Source organism: Indicator indicator, unplaced genomic scaffold (assembly GCF_027791375.1).
Source record: "Indicator indicator isolate 239-I01 unplaced genomic scaffold, UM_Iind_1.1 iindUn_scaffold_105, whole genome shotgun sequence".
In the NCBI taxonomy this organism is placed as follows: domain Eukaryota; kingdom Metazoa; phylum Chordata; class Aves; order Piciformes; family Indicatoridae; genus Indicator; species Indicator indicator.
Genome location: NW_026539218.1, coordinates 10,446 through 34,523, shown reverse-complemented (window position 1 = coordinate 34,523; position 24,078 = coordinate 10,446). Strand labels below are relative to the sequence as shown.

General features: G+C 56.4%; 2 protein-coding genes across 2 annotated transcripts in view; both read left to right on the top strand.

The window, feature by feature from the left end:
* BRD4 (bromodomain containing 4) overlaps nucleotides 1–7,689 on the top strand; it is a 64,742-nt gene extending 57,053 nt beyond the window's left edge. The window contains exons 19-22 of the mRNA XM_054398779.1: nucleotides 1,776–1,906; nucleotides 3,064–3,275; nucleotides 5,472–5,700; nucleotides 7,473–7,689. Of these exons, the coding sequence (XP_054254754.1) occupies nucleotides 1,776–1,906; nucleotides 3,064–3,275; nucleotides 5,472–5,700; nucleotides 7,473–7,541 (641 nt within the window). The 3' untranslated portion in view covers nucleotides 7,542–7,689. The remainder of the gene's footprint in view (nucleotides 1–1,775; nucleotides 1,907–3,063; nucleotides 3,276–5,471; nucleotides 5,701–7,472) is intronic.
* A 5,868-nt stretch (nucleotides 7,690–13,557) lies between these two features.
* LOC128980315 (epoxide hydrolase 3-like) lies at nucleotides 13,558–22,971 on the top strand. The gene is made up of 7 exons (XM_054398777.1): nucleotides 13,558–13,632; nucleotides 16,847–16,932; nucleotides 18,835–18,958; nucleotides 19,007–19,151; nucleotides 20,306–20,409; nucleotides 20,945–21,093; nucleotides 22,743–22,971. Exons 1-7 carry the CDS (start codon nucleotides 13,558–13,560, stop codon nucleotides 22,969–22,971), a joined length of 912 nt encoding a protein of 303 aa, XP_054254752.1.
* The last annotated feature ends 1,107 nt before the right edge of the window (nucleotides 22,972–24,078 follow it).

Sequence of the window (24,078 nt, the reverse complement as noted above, 5' to 3'; positions counted from 1 at the left end):
ATGGTGGAGAACACCACCAGTGCCAGAGTCGTGGTGGAGAACACCACCAGTGCCATGGTGGAGAACACCACCAGTGCCAGAGTTATGGTGGAGAACACCACCAGTGGCAGAGTTATGGTGGAGAACACCACCAGTGGCAGAGTCATGGTGGAGAACACCACCAGTGCCAGAGTCATGGTGGAGAACACCACCAGTGCCCAGGAGCATGGTGGAGAACACCACCACTGCCAGAGTCGTGGTGGAGAACACCACCAGTGCCCAGGAGCATGGTGGAGAACACCACCACTGCCAGAGTCGTGGTGGAGAACACCACCAGTGCCAGAGTTATGGTAGAGAACACCACCAGTGCCAGAGTCATGGTGGAGAACACCACCAGTGCCATGGTGGAGAACACCACCAGTGCCAGAGTTATGGTGGAGAACACCACCAGTGGCAGAGTTATGGTGGAGAACACCACCAGTGCCAGAGTTATGGTGGAGAACACCACCAGTGCCAGAGTCGTGGTGGAGAACACCACCAGGGCCATGGTGGAGAACACCACCAGTGCCCAGGAGCATGGTGGAGAACACCACCAGTGCCCAGGAGCATGGTGGAGAACACCACCAGTGCCAGAGTCGTGGTGGAGAACACAACCAGTGCCAGAGTCGTGGTGGAGAACACAACCAGTGCCAGAGTCGTGGTGGAGAACACCACCAGTGCCAGAGTCATGGTGGAGAACACCACCAGTGCCAGAGTCATGGTGGAGAACACCACCAGTGGCAGAGTCATGGTGGAGAACACCACCAGTGGCAGAGTCATGGTGGAGAACACCACCAGTGGCAGAGTCATGGTGGAGAACACCACCAGTGCCCAGGAGCATGGTGGAGAACACCACCAGTGCCAGAGTCATGGTGGAGAACACCACCAGTGCCCAGGAGCATGGTGGAGAACACCACCAGTGCCAGAGTCGTGGTGGAGAACACCACCAGTGCCCAGGAGCATGGTGGAGAACACCACCAGTGGCAGAGTTATGGTGGAGAACACCACCAGTGCCCAGGAGCATGGTGGAGAACACCACCAGTGCCAGAGTTATGGTGGAGAACACCACCAGTGCCCAGGAGCATGGTGGAGAACACCACCAGTGCCAGAGTCATGGTGGAGAACACAACCAGTGCCATGGTGGAGAACACCACCAGTGCCAGAGTTATGGTGGAGAACACAACCAGTGCCAGAGTTATGGTGGAGAACACCACCAGTGCCAGAGTCGTGGTGGAGAACATAACCAGGGCCATGGTGGAGAACACCACCAGTGCCAGAGTTATGGTGGAGAACACCACCAGTGCCAGAGTTATGGTGGAGAACACCACCAGTGCCAGAGTTATGGTGGAGAACACAACCAGTGCCCAGGAGCATGGTGGAGAACACCACCAGTGCCAGAGTCATGGTGGAGAACACAACCAGGGCCATGGTGGAGAACACCACCAGTGCCCAGGAGCATGGTGGAGAACACCACCAGTGCCAGAGTCATGGTGGAGAACACAACCAGGGCCATGGTGGAGAACACCACCAGTGCCCATAGTGGCTGAGACCTCCTGGGTGGTTCCACCTGGTCACGGTTCTGGAGGATCCCAACAAGCTCTCACTGAGGTCTTCTGGAGGGTCCCAACAGCCTCTAAGTGGTTGAGACCTCCTGGGTGGTTCCTCCTTGTCAGGAGCTCTTCTGGAGGCCCCCAACAAGCTCTGACTGAGGTCTCCTGGAGGCCCCCAGCAACCTCTGACTGGATCTCCTGTCTCAGGGACAGAGATGAAGCCCCTCGATGGAGGCCGTCCTGTCATCAGACCCCCAGAGCAGAACCCAACCCCACCGGGGGTGCAGGAGAAGGAGCGGCAGAAGCAGGAGCCCAAGACCCCTGTGGCCCCCAAAAAGGTACCAAAGCCTGGCCAGAAATGGGGCAGAAGACCCCAAGTTGAGGCCAAACTCCTTGGGGACCACCTCGGGTGCCTCATCTTGGTGTACAACCAAGATTTGGTGGTGTCCACCTCCACATCTCCCCTCTGGAGGTGGCTGATGAAGGTTGGGAAGGTGGAGGTGGGGTCCCACCAAGCTTTGAGGGGTAGGAGCAAATCCAGAGGGATCTGGACAAGCTTCAGAAGTGGCACCAGGAGAACTTCAGGAGGTTCTACAAGGCCAAGTGCAGGGTTCTGCATGAAGAGGTCAGTCCAGGCTGGGGGAAGAAGGGGTGGAGAAGGAGCTCCATGGAGGAGGAGCCCCATGGAGGAGGACTTGGGGTGCTGGTGGGTGAAGAGCTGGGAGGAGGTTCTACCCCTCTGGTGGGACCCCAGCTGCAGTGCCAGGGCCAACTCTGGAGTCCTTCAGCACAGCAGAGACAGGGACCTGGTGGAGCAGGGCCAGAGGAGGCCATGGAGATGATCAGAGTTGAGGTTCTTCAGCCTGGAGAAGGCTCCAGGAGACCTTCTGGTAGCCTTTCCACAGATGGAAGAGGCTGAGAAGAAAGCTGGAGACAGCCTCTGGAGCAAGAGCTGTAGGCCCAGGGGCAAGGGTTGGACAGTGGGAGAGGGTTGGGTGGGATGGGACCAGAGAAGAAATGGTTCCTGGTGAAGGTGGTGAAAGCCTGGTGGTTGGACAAAGAAGTTGGAGATGCCCCAGGCCTGGAAGCATCCCAGGTGAGGTTGGTTTGGGCTCTCAGCAACCTGCTCTGCTTGGGGATGGTTTGGTGGTGACCTCCCAGGGCTGGCTTCAGGGCTGGACTTGATGCTCTTCCAAGTCTCCTCCAAGCAGAGCTATTGGATGATTCCCAGCTGTCCCTGCTGGCTGTGCAGGGCTTGAGCTGGATGACCTGGGAAGGTTCCCTCACCCCAAACCCTTCCACGAGCCCAGAGAGAGGAGGTCCAGCAGCCCTGGGAAGGTGTTGGAGCCTTCACTTTGGCTTTGGGGCCAGCACCAAGCCTGAGGAGCCAGGAGCTGCCCTGCCCAGGCACAGCTGTGCCAAGCCCCTGGGGCAGGAGCCGGGGAGCCCTCGGCCGGCTCAGGGCTCCTCCACCCACCCAGGCTTCTCCCTGCAGGACCTGAAGATCAAGAACATGGGGTCCTGGGCCAGCCTGGTGCAGAAGCACCCAACCGCCCCCTCCGCCACCGCCAAGTCCTCCAGCGACAGCTTCGAGCAGTTCAAGAGGGCGGCGCGGGAGAAGGAGGAGCGCGAGAAGGCCCTCAAGGCCCAGGCGGAGCAGGTGGAGCGCGAGAAGGAGAGGCTGAGGAGGGAGCAGGAGAGGATGAGGTGAGACCAGCACTGCCACAGCCATAACCAGCACCACCATAACCACCACAACCACCACCACAACCACCACCACCATAACCAACACCGTAACCAACACCATAACCAGCACCACAACCACCACCACAACCACCACCACAACCACCACCACAACCACCACCACAACCACCACCACCGTAACCACCACCGTAACCAGCACCGTAACCACCACCACCACCACCATAACCACCACAACCACCACCACCACAACCACCACCACCACAACCACCACCACAACCACCACCACCACCACAACCACCACCACCGTAACCACCACCGTAACCACCACCGTAACCACCACCGTAACCACCACCACAAGCACCACCACAACCACCACCACAACCACCACCACAACCACCACCACCGTAACCAACACCGTAACCAACACCGTAACCACCACCACAAGCACCACCACAAGCACCACCACAACCACCACCATAACCAGCACCACAACCACCACCATAACCACCACCACAACCACCACCACAACCACCACCATAACGAGCACCACAACCACCACCATAACCACCACCATAACCAGCACCACAACCACCACCATAACCACCACCATAACCACCACCATAACCAGCACCACAACCACCACCATAACCACCACCACAACCACCACCACAACCACCACCATAACCACCACCATAAGCAACACCACCATAACCACCACCATAACCACCACCACAACCACCACCACAACCACCACCACAACCACCACCACAACCACCACCATAACCACCACCAAAACCACCACCACAACCAACACCATAACCAACACCATAACCACCACCACAACCAGCACCACCATAACCAGCACTATAACCACCACCATAACCACCACCATAACCAGCACCACAACCACCACCCCCATAACCAACACCATAACCACCACCACAACCACCACCATCTCCAACACCATAACCAGCACCACAACCACCATCACCATAACCACCACCATCACCACCACCATAACCACCACCACAACCACCACCCCCATAACCAACACCATAACCACCACCACAACCAACGCCACCATAACCAGCACCACCATAACCAACACCATAACCAACATCACAACCACCACCCCCATAACCAACACCATAACCACCATCACAACCACCACCATCACCACCACCATCACCACCACCATAACCAACACCACAACCACCACCACCATAACCACCACCATAACCACCACCACAACCACCAACATCACAACCACCACTATAACCAGCACCACCATAAGCAGCACCACCACAACCAACACCATAACCAGCACCACAACCACCACCCCCATAACCAACACCATAACCAGCACCACAACCACCAACATCACAACCACCACCACCATAACCAACACCAGCACCACAACCACCAACACCATAACCAGCACCACCCTAACCACCACCATAACTAACACCGTAACTAACACCATAACCAACACCATAACCAACACCAGCACTGTAATCACCACCATAACCATCACCATAACCAGCACCAGAATCACCACCACCACTGAAACTAACACCATAACCACCACCACAACCAACACCATAAGCACCACCCCAACCACCACCACCCCAACCACCACCCCAACCACCACCCCAACCACCATCACCACCACAACCAACACCACTATAGCCACCACCATCACCACCACAACCAACAGCATAACCATCACCACCACCATAACCATCACCCCATAACCACCAGCACTACCATAACCAACATCATCACCACCACCATGACCAACACCACCATCATAACCACACCATAACCCTCACCAACACCATAACCAACAGTGCCACGACCCTCCCCACCACCCTAGCCACCCTCCCCACAACCAGCACCCTCCCCACCACCGTTACCCTCACCCTCACCACCCTCTCCACCACTGGCCCCATTGCCACCACCATGACCCTACCACCATGGCCACCCTCAGCACCTTCTCTATCCCCCCCCCAGCACCACACTCCCCACCTTACCCCCCCATCAGCACCAGCACTGCCACCATCTCCATCCTCCCTGGGCAGCCTACTCCCGCGTCTCACCACCCTTGTCCTGGTGCCCATCCCAGCTCCCTCCCCCACGCCCATGGTGGTGCCCAGGCCCTGGTGCTGGTGCTGAGGGGGTCCTGGTGTGTGCCAGCAGGAGCAGGGAGGATGAGGAGGCTCTGGAGCAGGCCCGGAGGGTGCACGAGGAGGTGCGGCGGCGCCAGGAGCAGCAGCAGCAGCAGCAGCAGTCGGTGCCAGTCCAGGTGCCAGTCTCGGCGGCGGCTCCCCAGCCCCAGAGCTCCCAGCCCCAATCCTCCCAGTCCATGCTGGACCAGCAGCGGGAGATGGCCAGGAAGAGGGAGCAGGAGCGGAGGCGCCGGGAAGCGGTGAGTGGAGGGAGAGAGGGGGGCAAAAATCCACTGGGAAGGGCAGAAAATCCTTTGGTGGTGGCACAAAATCCTTTGGGAGGGCACAGAATCCACTGGGAAGGACAAAACGTTCACTGGGAATGGCAAAAATCCACTGGGAAGGGCTAAAAATCCTTAGGGAGGGCACCAAGTCCACTGGGAATGACAAAACGTGCACTGGGAATAGCAAAATGTCCTCAGGGAAGCAAAAAGTCCACTGGGAATAGCAAAAATCCACTGGGAATGGCAAAAAAAAATTCATTGGGAATGACAAAATTTCACTGGGAATGGCAAAATGCCCTCAGGGAAACAAAAGAATCAAGTGGGAATGGCAAATCCACTGGGAATGACAAAAAAATCTTCAGGGAAGCAGAAGATCCACTGGGAATGACAAAAAGTTCATTGGGAGTGGCAAAATGTCCTTGAGGAGGCAAAAAATCCACTGGGAATGGCAAAAAAATCCACTGGGAATGGCAAAATTTTCACTGGGAATGGCAAAAAAATTCCCAGGGAAGCAAAAGATCCACTGGGAACGGCAAAAAATCCACTGGGAATAACAAAAAATCCACTGGGAATGGCAAGAAATCTACTGGGAATGAAAAAATCCACTGGGAGTGAAAAAAAATTCTCTGGGAATGCCAGAATGTCCCCAGGGAAACAAACAAACAAAATCTCCTGGCTAGAAAGTCTTCAAAGAATTCCAAAAAATCCCCTGGGAATTACAAAAAATATCTGCAGGGAAAGCAGAAATCCAGCAGGAATGCCAAAATATCCCCAGGGAACACTAAAAATCCCATGGGAATGCCCCCAAAAAATCCACAAAGCCACCAAAAAGGACTTCCAGAGATGGCAAAAACATCTTGGATGGCACCAAAACCACTCTGGGGCTGCCCAAAAAACTCCCAGTAAAGACCAAAATTCCCAAGAAAGACCCAAAAAATCCCAGGAAGTGCCCCCAAAATCCTGGGAATTCCCCATAAAATTCCTTGAGGCCACCAACAAACAATTTCCAGAGGTGCCAAAAAATCTTGGATGGCACCAGAACTGCCCTGGGGAATGCTAAAAACCCTCCCAGAAAATCCCAGGGAAGACCAAAAAAAAAAACATCCCAGGGAAGACCAAAAAAAAAAAAATCCCAGGGAAGACCAAAAAAAAAAAAAACCCAGGGACGACCAAAAAAAAAAAAAATCCCAGGGAAGACCAAAAAAAAAAAAAAACCCCAGGGAACACCAAAAAAAAAAAAAAATCCCAGGGAAGACCAAAAAAAAAAAAATCCCAGGGAAGACCAAAAAAAAAACATCCCAAGGAAGACCAAAAAAAAAACATCCCAAGGAAGACCAAAAAAAAAACATCCCAGGGAAGACCAAAAAAAAAAAATCCCAGGAAAGACCAAAAAAAAAAATCCCAGGGAAAACTAAAAAAAACAAAACATCCCAGGGAAGACCAAAAAAAAAAATCCCAGGGAAGACCAAAAAAAAACTCCCAGGGAAGACCAAAAAAAAAAAAATCCCAAGAATTCCCCCCCCAAAATTCCTGGGAATTCCAAAAAACAAAAATCCCTCAGGTGCCAAAAATAAATCTTGGACAGCGCCAAAGCCACTTTGGGAGCCGCCACAAAGTCCTCCCAGTAAAGACTTCAAAAACCTACCAGGAAATGCTCCCAGATCCCAGGAAATCCTTGGGGAATCCCTTTGGGAACTGCCAGAATTCCCAGGAATGCTGACCGAGGTCCTTTTCTGGTTGCTTTCCAGATGGCTGCCACCATCGACATGAACTTCCAGAGCGACCTCTTGGCCATCTTCGAGGAGAATCTCTTCTAGCAGCACCCCTGGGGGAGGGGGAGGGGAGCCCTAACTGGGAGCTACTGGGAGGGGGCTGCCAGGACCCCTCCAGACGGGACTGGAGACAAAAATTCCACAGCAAAATTCCCAATTTTTGGGGTTTGGTTTTTTTTTTTTTTTTTTTTTTGAGGGGGTTTTCCCCACCTCCCTCCTTGGATATAGCTCCGGACTCCCTGCGGCGTTCCAGGGAGGGGGAGGGGAAGTTGCTCCTAAAATCCCAACCCCCTCCCCCCTTTTCCCCCTCCTCCTCTTTTCCCTTTTTATTTGCCCAATTCCCAACTTTTTTGTTTGTTTGGGTTTCCCCCCCCCCAACCCCCCCTCTTTTCTTTTGGTTTTTTTTTTTGTTTGTTTGTTTGTTTGTTTCTCTGATTTTCAAACCTTGGAAAAAAAAAAAGGAAAGAAAAAAAAAACAACAACAAAAATCCAACCAAAAAAAAAAAAAAAGAAAAAAAAATGGAAAAAAAATTCCCAAATTTCCACACCGGGAAAAGGCTCCTGGAGGGGAGGGGCTCAGCCCTGCCCTGTTCCCCCCCCCCACTCCCCCAGCCCCCTCCCCTCCCCCAACCCCCTTTTGGCTGGACAATATTTGGGATTTTTGGTTCATTTTGAGGCCTTTTCCTCCTTTTTCGCCGTTTTGGGGGGGGAGGAGCTGGGGGGGGGGGGAGGGGAAGCCCTTGGCAGGGGGGGAAGGAATTTGGGGGTCAAGACCCCAGGCTGGGGTGGGGGGAGGGGATGTGCCTGGCCCCAGCCTTCCTTGGTGCCCTTTTCTGTTTTCCCTCCTTTTTGCCTTTTTTCTCCATTTTTAGCTCTTTTTTTTCCCCTCCATTTTTCTTTTCCCTCCATTTTTTTCCTTTTGCCTCCATTTTCACCTTTTTGCCCCTTTTTTTCCCTCCACTTTTCCCTCTTTTTGCTCCTTCTCCCCTTTTTCCATCTCTTTTCTCCTAATTTTTCCACTTTTTTCGCCTTTTCCACCTTTTCCCCCTTCCCTTTTTTCCTCCATTTCCCTTCCCCCCACCTGTTTTCCTAATTTTTCTCCCCTTTTCCTCCCATTTTCCACCTTTTTTCTTCCCTTTCCCACCTATTTCCCCTTCCCTTTTTTCTGTTTTCCTCCTTTTTCCCCTCCAATTTTCCTTCTGCCCCTTTTTCCACCTTTGTTCTCCCTTTTCCCCTCCTCCCCTCCTTTTCCACCTTTTTTCCCAATTTCTCCCTCTTTCATCCTTTTTCCACCTTTCTCTCCTTCCCTTTCTTCCATTTCTCTCATCTTTCCCTTTTTCACCTTTTCCCCTCCATCCCCTCCTCTCTTTTCCCCCTCCCTGCCTTTTTCCACCTTGTTTCCCCTTCCTTCCTTCTAATTTTCCCTTTTTCTCCTCTTTTCCCACATTTTCCCACTGTCTTGCCCCTTTTTTCTCCCCTTTTCTACTTCTCCCCTTGTTTCCTCCATTTTCCACATTTTTCCTCATTTTTTCCCTTTATCTTCCTTTCTTCCACCTTCTTCCCTTCTCTCTTCCATTTTTCTCCTTTTCCCCCTTTTTTCCCCACTTTCTCTCCCGTTTTTCCTCCTTTCCCCCCTTTCCTCCCCTTTTTCCACCTTTTTTCCCACCTTCTTCCTTTTTCCTGTTTTTTCCCTTTTTTCTTCCTATTTCCATCTTTCCCCCTTTTTCTCATTTTTCCCTTTTTTCCTCCATTTTCCACCTTTCCTTTTTTCTTCCTTTTTCCACCTTTTCCCCATTCCCCCTTTTTCTCCCTTTTCCCTACTTTTAACCCTTTTAGCTTCCTTTTCTTCCTCCTTTCCCCCTTATTTCCACTTTTTTCCTTTTTTTTTCTTCCTTTTCCTCATTTTTCTCCATTTTTGACTTTTCCCTTTTTGTTCTCATTTTTCCACTCTCATTTAATTTTTCTTATTATTTTCCTTTTTGTTTCTCCTTTTCCCCTTTCTTATTTTTTCCATTATTTTCCTTTTTTCCCCTTTCCCCTTTTCTTCCATCCTCTATTTTCCCTTTTATATTTTTCTTCACCCCTTTTTTTTTCCTCCTTTCCCCCTTTTTTATTTTCCTTTTCCCCCTCTTTAAATGTTCCCTTTTCTCCCCTTTTTTCTCTCCTTTTTGCCCTTTTTCCTCCTTTTCTTCCTTTTATTTTTTTCTCCTTTTCCCTTTTTTCCCCCCATCTCTTTCCCTTCTTTTTTCCTTCATTCTCTCCTTTCTCCCCTTTGTTCCTTCCTTTTCTTTTTTCCCTTTTCCCCCCTTTTTCTCCCCCATTCCTGGGCACCCCCCCACACTTTTTTCCCCTTCCTCCTCCCATTTGGGGAGGGGTCATTTTTGTTACTTTTCAGCCTCCCCCCTCCTCGGGTTGAGTTTTTTTAAGCCCAAATCCCCCAATTTCGGTTCCTTCTCGCGACTCTCGGGGACGGGGGGGAGGGGGATGGGAGGGGTCACCCCTCCCCCACTAATTAATTATTATTTTATTATTCTAATGATGGTTTCGCTCCGCTGCCAGGACCCAACCCCCACCCGGGGCCCCTCCCAACCCCGCCGGGGGGCGGCCGCGAATAAACCGGGGCGGAGCCAAAACCGGAAATGGGTCGTGATGGGGGTGGGGCCAAGGGGGCTGGGCCAATCAGAGGGAAGGGAGTGGGGATGGGGGGCGGAGGGAGGTTGGGGTTGGGGATGGGGGGGGTCCCATCGCTGCCCAACCTTAAGGCGAGGTCCCAAAAGAAAACCTCCCCCCAAAACCCTCCAGCCTCAAAAAAAACCTCAAAACATAAAAATCTCCCCAAAAAAAACCCCAAATTTGCCTCCCAAACCTAAAACTCTGCCCCCAAAAAGTCCCAAAATGCACCCCCCCAAAAAAAAAAAACAAAATTCCCCTCAGACCTAAAAATTCTCCCCCCAAAAATGCCAAAAATGCCCCTATGGAACCCAAAATTCCTCCTCCAACCCCAGCAATCCTCAAAAACCACAAAAAAAAAAAAGCCCCAAAAAAAGCCAAAATCCCATAGGGGGAAAAAAAAAAAAATCACTCCCCAAAATGCCTCCAAATTCCTGCTGAACCCCCCCAAAATCATCCCCAAAACCCTTCCCAAAATGTCAATAAATCCACTCTCAAATGGCCCAAAAGCCAAAAAAAAAAACAACACCTAAAAAAAATGCAAGAAATGGCTGTGACTCCATCCAAAATTAGAGAAAAATGTCCCCAAATCTCCCAAATGCTAAAAAAATCATTGGAAAACTCAAAAAATTACCCAAAAAAGCCAATAAACATTTTTAAATTACCCCCCCACAAAAAAACATTAAGAAAGCCTCAAAAAAATCCCTATGCAAATGTTAAAATTACCCCAACCCCCCCCCAAAAAAATCTGTTATTAATCAGAGATTACATTAGTTAATTAATAGAATTCTATAATATTCTCTAAGTAGAATTCTATTAAGAATTATTAATTAATCAAAGAATGAGTGAATTTCTATTTATTAAATAGGTTCATTAAATAGATTTTTTAAAAGGAGTGTTGATTAATTTTTATTAACTTACTAAATAATCATGGGGATGAAGAAATATTTAAATGACCATCAAATAATTATTATTAAATAATAACAATAGGTAAATTAATTATTACTATTTTACAGCTTTGAAATTTAACTACCTTTGAATTAATTACTTTTCATTAATTACTTTTTCTCTCATTAAATGAGTTACTTTTTCATTAACTTACTGTACTTAAGTGAATTTGAATTTGATGAGGTTTTTATTCCATTAAATAAGTTGAATTTTTTTTTTAATTGCATTTTAATTTTCTGTTTTCTCTTTTTAATTCATTTCAGGTCCTTTGTGTCTACTTAATTAGTTATTTTTTTAGTCTAATTAATTTTTTATTTAGTTGGACTTAATTACCTCGGATTTATTTCATTAATTTAAATTAATTTCCTATATTTTATTTAATTAATTAGCTGCATTTTCATTTATTCCTCGTTTCTTTACATGTATTCTGTCGGGTTTTTTACTTAATTACTTTCATTTCTTCTTTTTTTGCTTTCTTTCAGTTCCTTTAATTTTTTTTTCTGTTGGTTCCTCTTTTTTTTTTCTTTAATTAGCTAAAAAAAAAATCAACTTATTTAATTGACTCAACTGGGGGCTTAGTTTAATTAAATCAGTTCCTTGATGCTTTATTTCGATGAATTCCTTTCCAGATTCAGCCAAAATTGGAAAGGTTTTCGTTTTTCAAGCAAATTGCAGCAGGAAATTTTGGGGAAGGACAGAGAAAAAAAAAAAAAAAAGGCAAAGAAAGGTTTAAAACGGCCAAAAAAATTTGTTTAAAAAGGGAGGGGAAAAAAAAGGTTTAAAAGGGTTAGGAAAGGTTAAAAAGATCCCAAAATAAGGGATAAAAAGGGAGGGGAAAAAATAAAGGTTTAAAAGGGTTAGAAAAGGTTAAAAAGGTCCCAAAATAAGGGTTAAAGAGGGGGGGGAACATTTTAAAAGGTGGGGGGAAGGGTTAAAAGGGGCCCAAAAAGGGTTTAAAAAGGAGGGGGAAAGGTTTAAAAAGGGAAGGAAAAAAAAGTTTTAAAAAGGGAAGAAAAAAAAGGGTGGAAAAAAGGTTTTACAGAGAGGGGAAAGGGTTAAAATGGGGAAAGAAAAGGTTTTAAAAGGGCCAGAAAAAAGTTTAAAGGGGGGGGGGAGAAAAAGATTTAAAAAGGGAAGGAATAAAAAGGTTTAAAAGGGGAGGAAGAGTTAAAAAGGACCAAAAAACGTTTTAAAAGGAAAAAAAAAAGGTATAAAAAGGGAAGAAAAAAAGGAGGTTTAAAAACAGGTGGAAAAGGGTGGAGGGAAAGGTTAAAAAAGGAAGAAAAAAGGTTTAAGAAGGGGGGAAAAAGGTTTAAAAGGGAGAAAAAAAGGTTTAAAATGGAGGGGAAAAGGGTTAAAAGGTATTAAAAAGGGTTAAAAGGGGCAAAAAAAGGTTTAAGAAGGCAGAGGAAAAAAGTTTAAAAGGGAAAAAGGGTTAAAAGGGATTAAAAAGAGTTTAAAAGGGGCAAAAAAGGGTTTAAGAAGGTGGAGGAAATGGTTAAAGAGACAAAAAAAGAGTTTAAAATGTCGGGGGAAGGGTTAAAAAGAGTGAAGAAAAAGGTGGACAAGGGGGGGAAATGCTTTAAAAATGTGGGGGAAAGGGTTAAAAGAGACCAAAAAGCGTTAAAATGGTCACAATAAGGTTTTAAGAGAAGGAAAGGGGGAGTTAAAATGGCTAAAAAGGGATGAAAAGGGAAAAAAAAAAATATAGGGAAGTTGTGTTGAAAAGGGAAAAAAAAAAAACACAACCACCAAAATAATTAAAATTGGGGATGAAAAAGGGGGAAAACCCCCAAAAAAATTCCTCACAAGGGCTCAGAATGGCCCCAAAAAGGCCCCGAAAGGGACCCTCGGGCTCAGGAGGTTCCCAAAAGGTCCCAAACGTCCCCCCCGGGGCCACCTCCCCGACCCGGGGCACCTCCCCTCGGCCCTGCCCCCTCCCCTCCTCACCCTGCCCCGGTGCCGCCTCCTGCCCCGCCCCCCGCGCTCTCATTGGCTGCGCCTCCGCCCCCGCGCTCGGCGCTAACCAATAGATGGGAGGGGGCGGGGCGGGGTCGAACGGTTGCGGGCGGTGGAAGCGGCGCGAGAAGGTGCGGGGGGGGGACAGGGGAGGGGACATGGGGGGGGTGGGGAGGGTCCGGGACCCTTCATGTCGCGATAGCGTCGCTGCCAGGGACCCCTCCGTGGTGACGAGGACCGCCCCCCCACGGTGTCGCGACAGAGCGGGGCCGGGGCACGACACCCCCGCGATAGGGCAGCCCCGGTGACCTGGACCCCCCCCTGCCGGTTGGTGACGGGGACGACCCCATGTCGCGACAGCCTGGTGGCAGCGGACACCCCTCCCATGATGGAACACCCCCCTCCCCGATCGATGTCGGGATAACCCCCGGGGACAGGGAGCACCCCCCCCGCCCCGCCCCGTGTGTGTGACAAGGACACCCCAATGTCGCGACACCCTGGGGGCAGGGCCAGCCCCGTGTCGGGACAGCCCGGGGACAGCGACGGCCCCGTGACAGGGGTGACACGGACACCCCCTCCCCCCCCCAATGTCACAACCACCCAGCGAGGGGACAGGGACAGGCTGGGGGGGGACACCCCCGGGAGGGGACACCCTGGGGACAGGGACAGGCTCGGGGGGGGACACCCCCGGAGGACAAGGACACCCCCGCGAGGGGACACCCTGGGGACAGGGACAGGCTCGGGGGGGGGACACCCCTGGGGGACAAGGACACGCCCGGGAGGGGACACCTTGGGGACAGGGACAGGCTGGGGGGGACTCCCCCGGGGACAAGGACACCCCCGGGAGGGGACACCCCGGGGACAGGGACAGGCTCGGGGGGGACACCCCCCGGGGACAAGGACACCTTGGGGAGGGGACACCTTGGGGACAGGGACACCCCCAGGGTGGGACATGGCTGCTGGGGGGGGACACCCTGGTGACAAGGACACCCCCATGAGCAGGCGCCCTGGGGACAGGGACAGGCCGGGGTGGGGGCCCCTCGGTGACAAGGACACCGCAGTGGTTGGGTCTCCTGGTGCCAGGGAGCCATGGGGACAAAGGACACCCAGGGGCAGGGACACCCCCGGGGTCAGGACCCCCTGGTGACAGGGACGGGCTGGGGGAGGGGACACCCCGGTGACAGGGACACCCCCAGGGTGGGACACCGCAGGACCAGGACACCCTGGGGACAAGGACCCCCCCCCCCCCCCCGGTGACACTTTGGTGACAAGGACAGGCTGGTGGCAGGACCCCTCCTGGTGCCAGGGACGCCCCCTGGTGGTGGGACCCCTGGTGAGAGGGACCCCCCCCCTCCCCGGTGACACCTTGGTGACAAGGACAGGCTGGTGGCAGGACCCCTCCTGGTGCCAGGGACTCCCCCTGGTGACACCTCGGTGCCGAGTCCACCCCAGGGGTGGCACAAGTCGGTGCCAGGGGCAGCCTGGCAGGGAAATGAGGCCACCTGGGTGAGGTGGCACCGGAGGGGGGGTGGTGGCAGAGCCACCCTCGTGCTGGTGACACCCTGGTGGTGACATCCTGGTGGTGACATCCTGGTGAGAGGGCAGGATGGTGACACAGAGAGCAGGAATGGGACACCCTGCGGACAATGGGGACACCCTGGTGAGGTGGCACCTCAGGGACATGGGGATGGGGACATCCTGGGGGGGGGGGGAGGCCACCAAGGGGACAGGGCCACCAAGAGGATGGTCCAAGGGCTGGTAGGACATCTTGGAGACAGGGGACAGGGGGACATGGTCAGCGTTGGGATAGGGCCACCAGGGGATTTGGCCACCATGGGCAGGATGTCACCATGAGGTTGTGGCCACCATGGGCACGAGGCCACCATGGGCATGAGGTCACCATGAGGTTGTGGCCACCATGGGCACGAGGCCACCATGGGCACGAGGTCACCATTGGGATTTGGCCACCATAGGCACGAGGTCACCATGAGGTTGTGGCCATCATGGGCATGAGGCCACCATGGGCACGAGGTCACCATTGGGATTTGGCCACCATGAGGTTGTAGCCATCATGAGGTTGTGGCCACCATGGGCACGAGGCCACCATGGGCATGAGGTCACCATGAGGTTGTGGCCATCATGGGCATGAGGCCACCATGAGGTTGTGGCCACCATGAGGTCCTGGCTACCATGGGCACGAGGTCACTATGGGGATTTGGCCACCATGAGGTTGTAGCCACCATGGGCATGAGGCCACCATGAGGTTGTGGTCACCATGGGCACGAGGTCACCATTGGGATTTGGCCACCATGGGCACGAGGTCACCCTGAGGTTGTGGCCACCATGGGCACGAGGCCACCATGGGCATGAGGTCACCATGGGGATTTGGCCACCATGGGCACGAGGCCACCATGAGGTTGTGGCCACCATGGGCACGAGGTCACCATGGGGATCTGGCCACCATGAGGTTGTGGCCACCATGGGCATGAGGTCACCATTGGGATTTGGCCACCATGGCCACGAGGCCACCCTGAGGTTGTGGCCACCATGGGCACGAGGTCACCATTGGGTATGTGGCCACCATGAGGTTGTGGCCATCATGGGCATGAGGCCACCATGAGGTTGTGGCCACCCTGAGGTCCTGGCCGCCGTGGGCTTGGCTCCAGCATGTTCTGCCCCCCCCTCCCCCGTGGCCACACACCCCGGGAGCTGCTTGCCCCTCCCCCAGTGCCACCAAGTGTCCCCTCCCCCCCTCCCCCCTCCAGGGCCATGCTGCTGTCCCTCTGCTGGCTGCTGCTGGCCCCCACGCGGCTGCTGCTGGCCCTGCGGCGCTCGCTGGCCAGGGTGGGGCTGCTGCTGGCCACGGTGGCCGCGGGGGTGGCCTACAGCCTGTGGGGCCTGGGGCTGCTGCTGCGCAGGGGACCTCGAGCCACCTTCTGCTGGAGGGTGAGGACCAAGCCCCCCCCGGGGCTGCTGGACCCCAGCCTGGGGGAGCATCGATTCCTGCAGCTCCAGGTGGGGCTGGGGGCGGCTGGGGCGGGGGGGAGGGGATCTGGAGGGGATCTGGAGGAGCTGGGGGGATCTGGAGGGGCTGAAGGGGATCTGGAGGGGCTGCTGGGGGTCCTGGGGGGATCTGGAGGGTAGGGATCTGGAGGGACTGCTGGGGGTCATGAGGGGTTCTGGAAGGGCTTCTGGAGGGGCTGAGGGGATCTGGAGGGGCTGCTGGGGGTCGTGAGGGGTTCTGGAGGGGCTTCTGGAGGGGCTGAGGGGATCTGGAGGGGCTGCTGGGGGTCGTGAGGGGATCTGGAAGGGCTGCTGGGGGGGATCTGGAGGGGCTGAGGGGATCTGGAGTTGCTGCTGGAAGTCCTGAAGGGATTTGGAGAGGCTTCTGGAAGGTCTGGGGGGATCTGGAGGGGGTTCTGGGGGAATCTGGAGGGTCTGAAGGGGATTTGGAGGGGCTGAAGGGGATCTGGGGGGGTCTGGAGGGGCTGCTGGGGGTCCTGGGGGGGTCTGGAGGGGTTTCTGCTGTGCCCTGGAAGGCCTCGGGTTGGATTCTGGAGGTCCTGGAAGGTTTGAGGTTGTCCTGAGGGTCCCTGGGGAGGTCCTGGGGGCTCAGGGGGCGCTTGGGGCAGACCCTGAGGGTCTCTGGGGAGCCTTGGGGGGGGGCTGAGGAGCAAATTGGGGACAGCATTGGGAGGGGGAAGGGATCCAGGCCACCCCCCAGAGACCACCCAGAGACCACCCAGAGACCACCTCCCCCTCCCCCTCCCCAGGGCTCCGGCCTGAGGCTTCACTACGTCACCAAAGGTCCTCCTGAAGCTCCTCTGCTGCTGCTGCTCCATGGCTTCCCCCAGACGTGGTGAGTGCCACCCCCTGCCACCCCCTGCCACCCAACTGCCACCCCCTGCCACCCCCTGCCACCCAACTGCCACCCCCTGCCACCCACTGCCACCCACTGCCACCCAACTGCCACCCCCTGCCACCCACAGCCACCCTACAGCCACCCACTGCCACCCACTGCCACCCTACTGCCACCCACTGCCACCCACTGCCACCCACTGCCACCCAACTGCCACCCAACTGCCACCCACTGCCACCCCCTGCCACCCACTGCCACCCAACTGCCACCCAACTGCCACCCCCTGCCACCCAACTGCCACCCACTGCCACCCCCTGCCACCCACTGCCACCCAACTGCCACCCACTGCCACCCCCTGCCACCCAACTGCCACCCACTGCCACCCACTGCCACCCAACTGCCACCCCCTGCCACCCACTGCCACCCAACTGCCACCCACTGCCACCCACTGCCACCCACTGCCACCCCCTGCCACCCACTGCCACCCAACTGCCACCCACTGCCACCCAACTGCCACCCACTGCCACCCCCTGCCACCCACTGCCACCCAACTGCCACCCACTGCCACCCCCTGCCACCCCCTGCCACCCAACTGCCACCCAACTGCCACCCCCTGCCACCCCCTGCCACCCCCTGCCACCCAACTGCCACCCCCTGCCACCCCTTGCCACCCAACTGCCACCCCCTGCCACCCACTGCCACCCCTGCCACCCACTGCCACCCACTGCCACCCCCTGCCACCCACCTGCCACCCACTGCCACCCACTGCCACCCACTGCCACCCACTGCCACCCAACTGCCACCCACTGCCACCCAACTGCCACCCCCTGCCACCCTGCAGACACCCACTGCCACCCACTGCCACCCAACTGCCACCCCCTGCCACCCACTGCCACCCACTGCCACCCACTGCCACCCAACTGCCACCCCCTGCCACCCACTGCCACCCAACTGCCATCCAACTGCCACCCCCTGCCACCCCGTGCCACCCACTGCCACCCAACTGCCACCCAACTGCCACCCACTGCCACCCACTGCCACCCCCTGCCACCCCCTGCCACCCAACTGCCACCCACTGCCACCCACTGCCACCCCCTGCCACCCACTGCCACCCAACTGCCACCCACTGCCACCCACTGCCACCCAACTGCCACCAAAAGTGCCACCAAGGGCTTGGCAGGACAGCCGGTGTCACCAATCACCACCAGGTGTCACCAAGTGCCACCAGGTGCCACCCATCCCCTGCCGGTGCCACTCCCCTGTCGATCCCACCCCATGCCCGTTCCACTCCCTTCCCTGTGCCACTCCCCCACCAGTACCACCCCCATACCGGTGCCACCCCCCTGCCGGTGCCACCCCATACCGGTGCCACCCCCATACCGGTGCCACTCCTGTGCCAGTCCCACCCCATACCGGTGCCACCCCCATGCCGGTGACACCCCTTTTCCTGTGCCACTCCCTTCCCTGTGCCACCCCTCTTGCCGGTTCCACCCCCCCTTGCCAGTGCCACCCCCCTGCCAGTGCCACCTCCTTGCCGGTTCCACTCCCTTCCCTGTGCCACTCCCTTCCCTGTGCCACTCCCCTGCCGGTGCCAACCCCTTTCCAGTGCCACCCCCTTGCCGTTGCCACCCCCTTGCCGTTGCCACTCCCTTCCCTGTGCCACTCCCTTCCCTGTGCCACTCCCCTGCCGGTGCCACTCCCTTCCCTGTGCCACTCCCTTCCCTGTTCCACCCCCCTGCCGGTGCCACCCCCTGCCGGTGCTACTCCTCTGCCAGTGCCACTCCCTTGCCGGTGCCAACCCCTTTCCAGTTCCACCCCTTGCCGGCTCCACCCCCCTGCCGGTGCCACCCCCCTGCCGGTGCCACTCCCCTGCCGGTGCCACCCCCTGCCGGTGCCCCGCAGGTACTGCTGGAGGCATCTCCTTCGGGAGCTGGGCAGCAGCTTCCAGGTGGTGGCTTTGGACCTCCCTGGCTGCGGAGCCTCCGAGAAGCCTCCGGGCAGGGACAGCTACCAGCTGGAGCTGCTGGTCCAGGAGCTGTGCCAGGCCATCCAGCAGCTGGCACAGGGGTGCCAGCGGGACGGCAGCGCTGCCCCTGCCAAGTGCACCCTGGTGGGGCACGACTGGGGAGGGCTCCTGGCATGGGAGGTGGCCTGCAGCCACCCGGCCCTGGTGCAGAGCTTGGTGCTGATGGCAGCTCCCCAGCGAGGAGCCATGGCAGGTACCCGGCTCGGGGTGGGCACGGGTGGGCATGGATTGGAGGGGCTCAGGGTGGGCGTGGATTGGGTGGTCAAGGATGGGGGGGGGGGGCTCAGGGTGGGCACAGATGGGGTGGGCAGGGATGGGAGGGGCTCAGGTTGGGCAGGGATGGGGTGGGGCTCAGGGTGGGCATGGACTGGGGGGGCTCAGGGAGGGATGCCAGCAGGGGTGGGGGCTCAGGCTGGGCACGGATGGGGGGGGCACGGATGGGGGAGGGGCTCAGGGTGGGCAGGGATGGGGGGGGCACGGATTGGGGTGGGCACGGAGTGGGGGGGGCCCAAGGTGGGCACTGATGGGGTGGGCAAAAATGGGGGGGGCTTAAGGTGGGCACGGATTAAGGAGGGGCTCAGAGAGGGATGCCAGCAGGGGTGGGGGCTCAGGGTGGGCATGGATGGGGTGGGCACAGATGGGAGGGGCTCAGGGTGGGCACAAATGGGGTGGGGCTAAGGGTGGGCACAGACTGGGGGGGCTCAGGGAGTGATGCCAGCAGGGGTGGGGATGGTGTTGGCATGGCTGGGGTGGGGCAGCAGGGATCGGCTGGCATGGTTGTGCCAGCAGGTGGCATCTCATGGCCAGCACAGTGCCTCCAGGTGCCACCTGATGGCCCTGGCACCAAGGGCCATCTCCCTTGGGCATGCCATCAGCTGCCACCTCGTGGGCATGCTGCTGGGCACCAGCTCTTCCTGGCTACGTTGTGCCACTCTGGTGCCACCTCCCGTGGTCATGCCACCAGGTGGCAGCTGACAGCCAGCGTGTGCCAGCATGGTGCCACCTCCTGTGGTCCCACTGGTGGGTGCCATGATCATGCCACCCTGGTGCCAGCTCTCTTGACCTTGCCAATCAGATGGCATCTTATGGCCATGCTGTTTGGTGCCACCTCTCATGGCTGTGCCATGCCCCCATGGTGCCATTGGGTGCCACCTTTCCTGACCATGCCATCAGGTGCCACCTCCTGGCCATGCTTTGGTGCCACCTCACAGCCCTGCTGCTGGGTGCCACCTCTCCTGCTCATGCCCATCAGGTGCCACCTCTTGTGGTGGTGCCATCCTCACCCTGGGGGCGGGTTGGGTGCCCCTGGGGGTGGCACTGACCTTGGTGCCCTCTCTCCTGGCACAGCTTTCAGCTTGTGCCACCCGAGCCAGCTCCTCCGCTCCAGCTACGCCTTCCTCTTCCAGCTGCCCTGGCTGCCAGAGCTGCTCCTCTCCTTGGCAGACTTTGAGGTGGGTGCCCATGCCCATGCCCCCTTGGCACTGCCTTGGCACCTCCCTGCCACCTTCTGCACCTCCCAAGCCCGAAGAAGCTCCTCAAGAACCACTTGAGGAGGATGCCCCCAGGCCAAGGTGTGGAGCAAGGTCTCTCCCTGTGCCCACATTGGGTTGGGCACCTCCTCCACACCTTCTGCCCTCCTTGGTGCCACCTTTTGCCCTCCTTGGTGCCACTTTCTGCCCTCCATGGTGCCACCTTCTGCCCCTTCCCAGACCAAGAAGCTCCTCAAGAACCACTTGAGGGAGGGAGGACCCAACCCCATGGTGTGGAGCAAGGTCTCTCCCTGTGCCCACGTTGGGTTGGGCACCTCCTCCACACCTTCTGCCCTCCTTGGTGCCACCTTCTGCCCCTCCCCAGCCCAAGCAGCTCCTCAAGGACCACTTGAGGAGGATGCCCCCAGGCCAAGGTGTGGAGCAAGGTCTCTCCTTGTCCCCATTTGGGGTTGGTGACCTCACCCAGACCTTCTGCCCCCTCCTTGGTGCCCCCCAGCTGGTGAGGACTGTGATGATGTCTCCTTGGCTGGGGGTCCAGAACCCAGCACAGAGGCTGACAGAGGAGGACCTGGAGGTCTACCTCTACAGCCTGTCCCAGCCAGGAGGGTTGTCCCCTCCCATCCACTACTACCGCAACCTCTTCAGGTGGGTGGCTCCTGGGGTCCTCCTGGGGGGCTCCTCCTGGCTTGGGTGGGCTTGGCTTGGGTGCCGGAGGGACCTCCTTGGGGGTTGGGATGATCCCAGTTGGGTGTTCTTGGGTGGAGTGTTGTGGGTTGGGTGACCTTGGGTTGGGTGACCTTGGGTTGGGTGCTCCTGGTTGGGTGACCTTGGGTTGGGTGACCTTGGGTTGGGTGCTTCTGGTTGGGTGACCTTGGGTTGGGTGCTTCTGGTTGGGTGACCTTGGGTTGGGTGACCTTGGGTTGGGTGCTCCTGGTTGGATGCTCTTGGGTTGGGTGCTCCTGGTTGGGTGACCTTGGTTGGGTGCTCCTGGTTGGATGCTCTTGGGTTGGGTGCTCCTGGTTGGGTGACCTTGGGTTGGGTGCTCCTGGTTGGATGCTCTTGGGTTGGGTGCTCCTGGTTGGGTGACCTTTGGTTGGGTGCTCCTGGTTGGATGCTCTTGGGTTGGGTGCTCCTGGTTGGGTGACCTTGGGTTGGGTGCTCCTGGTTGGATGCTCTTGGGTTGGGTGCTCCTGGTTGGATGCTCTTGGGTTGGGTGCTCCTGGTTGGGTGACCTTGGGTTGGGTGCTCCTGGTTGGATGACCTTGGGTTGGGTGCTCCTGGTTGGATGCTCTTGGGTTGGGTGCTCCTGGTTGGGTGACCTTGGGTTGGGTGACCTTGGGTTGGGTGCTCCTGGTTGGATGCTCTTGGGTTGGGTGCTCCTGGTTGGATGCTCTTGGGTTGGGTGCTCCTGGTTGGGTGACCTTGGGTTGGGTGCTCCTGGTTGGCTGCCTTTGCACTGAGTGTTGTGGGTTGGGTGCTCCAGTTGAGGTTCTTCATGCTGAGGTTCTCCACATTGGAGACCTCCAGTTGAGGCTCTCCAGTTGAGGTTGTCCAGGTTGGAGTCCTCCTGTTAAGGCTCTCTAGTTGAGGTTCTTCACTTGAGGCTCTCCAGTTGAGTCTCTCCACCTGAGGTTCTCCACTTGAGGTTCTCCACTTGAGGTTGTCCAGGTTGAAGTCCTCCAGTTGAGGTTCTCCATTTGAGTCTCTCCAGTTGAGGTTCTCCAGTTGAGGCTCTCCAGTTGAGTTTCTCCAGTTGAGGCTTTCCAGTTGAGGTTGTCCAGGTTGGAGTCCTCCAGTTGAGTCTCTCCAGCTGAGTCTCTCCAGTTGAGGTTCTCCACTTGAGGTTCTCCACTTGAGGTTGTCCAAGTTGGAGTCCTCCAGCTGAGGTTCTCCACTTAAGGTTCTCCACTTGAGTCTCTCCAGTTGAGTCTCTCCAGTTGAGGTTCTCCACTTGAGGCTCTCCACTTGAGTCTCTCCATTTGAGTCTCTCCAGTTGATTTTCTCCACTTGAGGTTGTCCAAGTTGGAGTCCTCCAGCTGAGGTTCTCCACTTAAGGTTCTCCACTTAAGTCTCTCCAGTTGAGTCTCTCCAGTTAAGGTTCTCCAGTTGAGGTTCTCCAGTTGAGGTTCTCCACTTGAGGCTCTCCAGTTGAGGCTCTCCAGTTGAGTCTCTCCACTTGAGGTTCTCCACTTGAGGTTCTCCACTTGAGGTTCTCCGCTTGAGTCTCCCCAGCTGAGCCTCTCCAGCTGCACTCCTCCCTCTGAGCCCCTCCCCTCTGCCCTCTCCCTCCGCAGGGACTCCCCCATCCCGCGGGAGCCTCCCCCTCCCCCCACGCTGCTGCTGTGGGGCTCCCACGATGCCTTCCTGGACCCTCGCCTGGTGCCAGTCCTGAGCCACCGCCTGCGGCCCGGTGCCAGCATTCACCTCCTGCCCGGTGCCAGCCACTGGCTGCCCGAGGACCAGCCCCAGGCCCTCGCCCACATCCTCAGGACCTTCCTGGCCGGGGGCCACCAGCACCCATGAGGGCGCACCCAGGGGAGGGGAGGGGTCTGCAGGCTCCTCGGGTGGGGAGGGGGTGGGGGTTGGGAGGAGGAGCTCAACATCTGGGCAGAGGCAGAGACCTCAACATCTGGGTGGTGGGATCCCAACAGCTGGGTGGGAGCCAAGGCGGTGGAGTGGGGAAGCCAACATCTGGGTGGTGGGTGGTGGGATCCCAACATCTGGGTGGGAGCCAAGGTGGTGGAGTGGGGACCCCCACATCTGGGTGAGAACCCAACAGCTGGATGGGGGCCTCAGCACCTGAATGAAGCCCCTGGTGGTTGATGGGCCCCAAACATCTGGATGGGGAGCAGGGTGGTTGGGTGAGAGCTCCATGGCCTGCTGTGGACCCAACATCTGGCTGAGGAACCCAGCAGCTGGAATGGAGACCACACCTAGGTGGGGGAGGGGGGGGCCTCAACATCTGGGTGAAGCCTCCTGGTGGTTGGGTGATGACCTCCATGGCAGAGGGGAGACCTTAACATCTGGATGGAGAACTCCACAGCTGGGGCAGTGCCTCAACGTCTGGGTAAGGATCCAACATCTGGCTGTGAACCACAACATCTGGCTGAGGACGGTGACCTCGTGTCAAGGTAGGGATCCCAACATCTGGACAGAAGCTTCCAGACTGAAGCGGAAAGCCAACATCTGGCTGAGGGCTCTTGAGTCCTTGGTGAAGGCCTCAACATCTGGGTGGGGACAGCCCCAGCTGAGGACCTCAACATCTGGATGAGGACCCCCCAAGACCTGAGGATGTGCTCACAGGTGGAGGGCCCCCCCCCCAACAGCTGGACAACGACCCCAACATCTGGCTGAGGGCTTCAGTGGGCACCTTGGGTCCTGGGGGGGGCCCCTCAACATCTGGGCAAGGAGCCCAACATCTGGATGGGGAGTCCCTGAGGGGACCCCAGGAACTGAGCAGGGCCCTCAACATCTGGATGAGGAACCCCGTGGGGGAGGACCCAGGTGGGGGCCTCAACATCTGGGCAGGAGGTGGCTCCATGCCCAGGGGACTCCACCTCTGGGTGGGCACCCAGCAGCTGGATGAGAGCCCCCTCAACATCTGGGGGAGGACCTCCTGGGTGAGGATCC

Bases quoted from the DNA above. Each gene is read 5' to 3' on its own strand.
- LOC128980315 (XM_054398777.1), top strand. From the start codon at position 13,558: ATGTCGCGACACCCTGGGGGCAGGGCCAGCCCCGTGTCGGGACAGCCC. The intron at 19,152-20,305 runs GTACCCGGCTCG...CTCCTGGCACAG, and splicing joins CCAGCGAGGAGCCATGGCAG to CTTTCAGCTTGTGCCACCCG. The intron at 20,410-20,944 runs GTGGGTGCCCAT...GGTGCCCCCCAG, and splicing joins TCTCCTTGGCAGACTTTGAG to CTGGTGAGGACTGTGATGAT.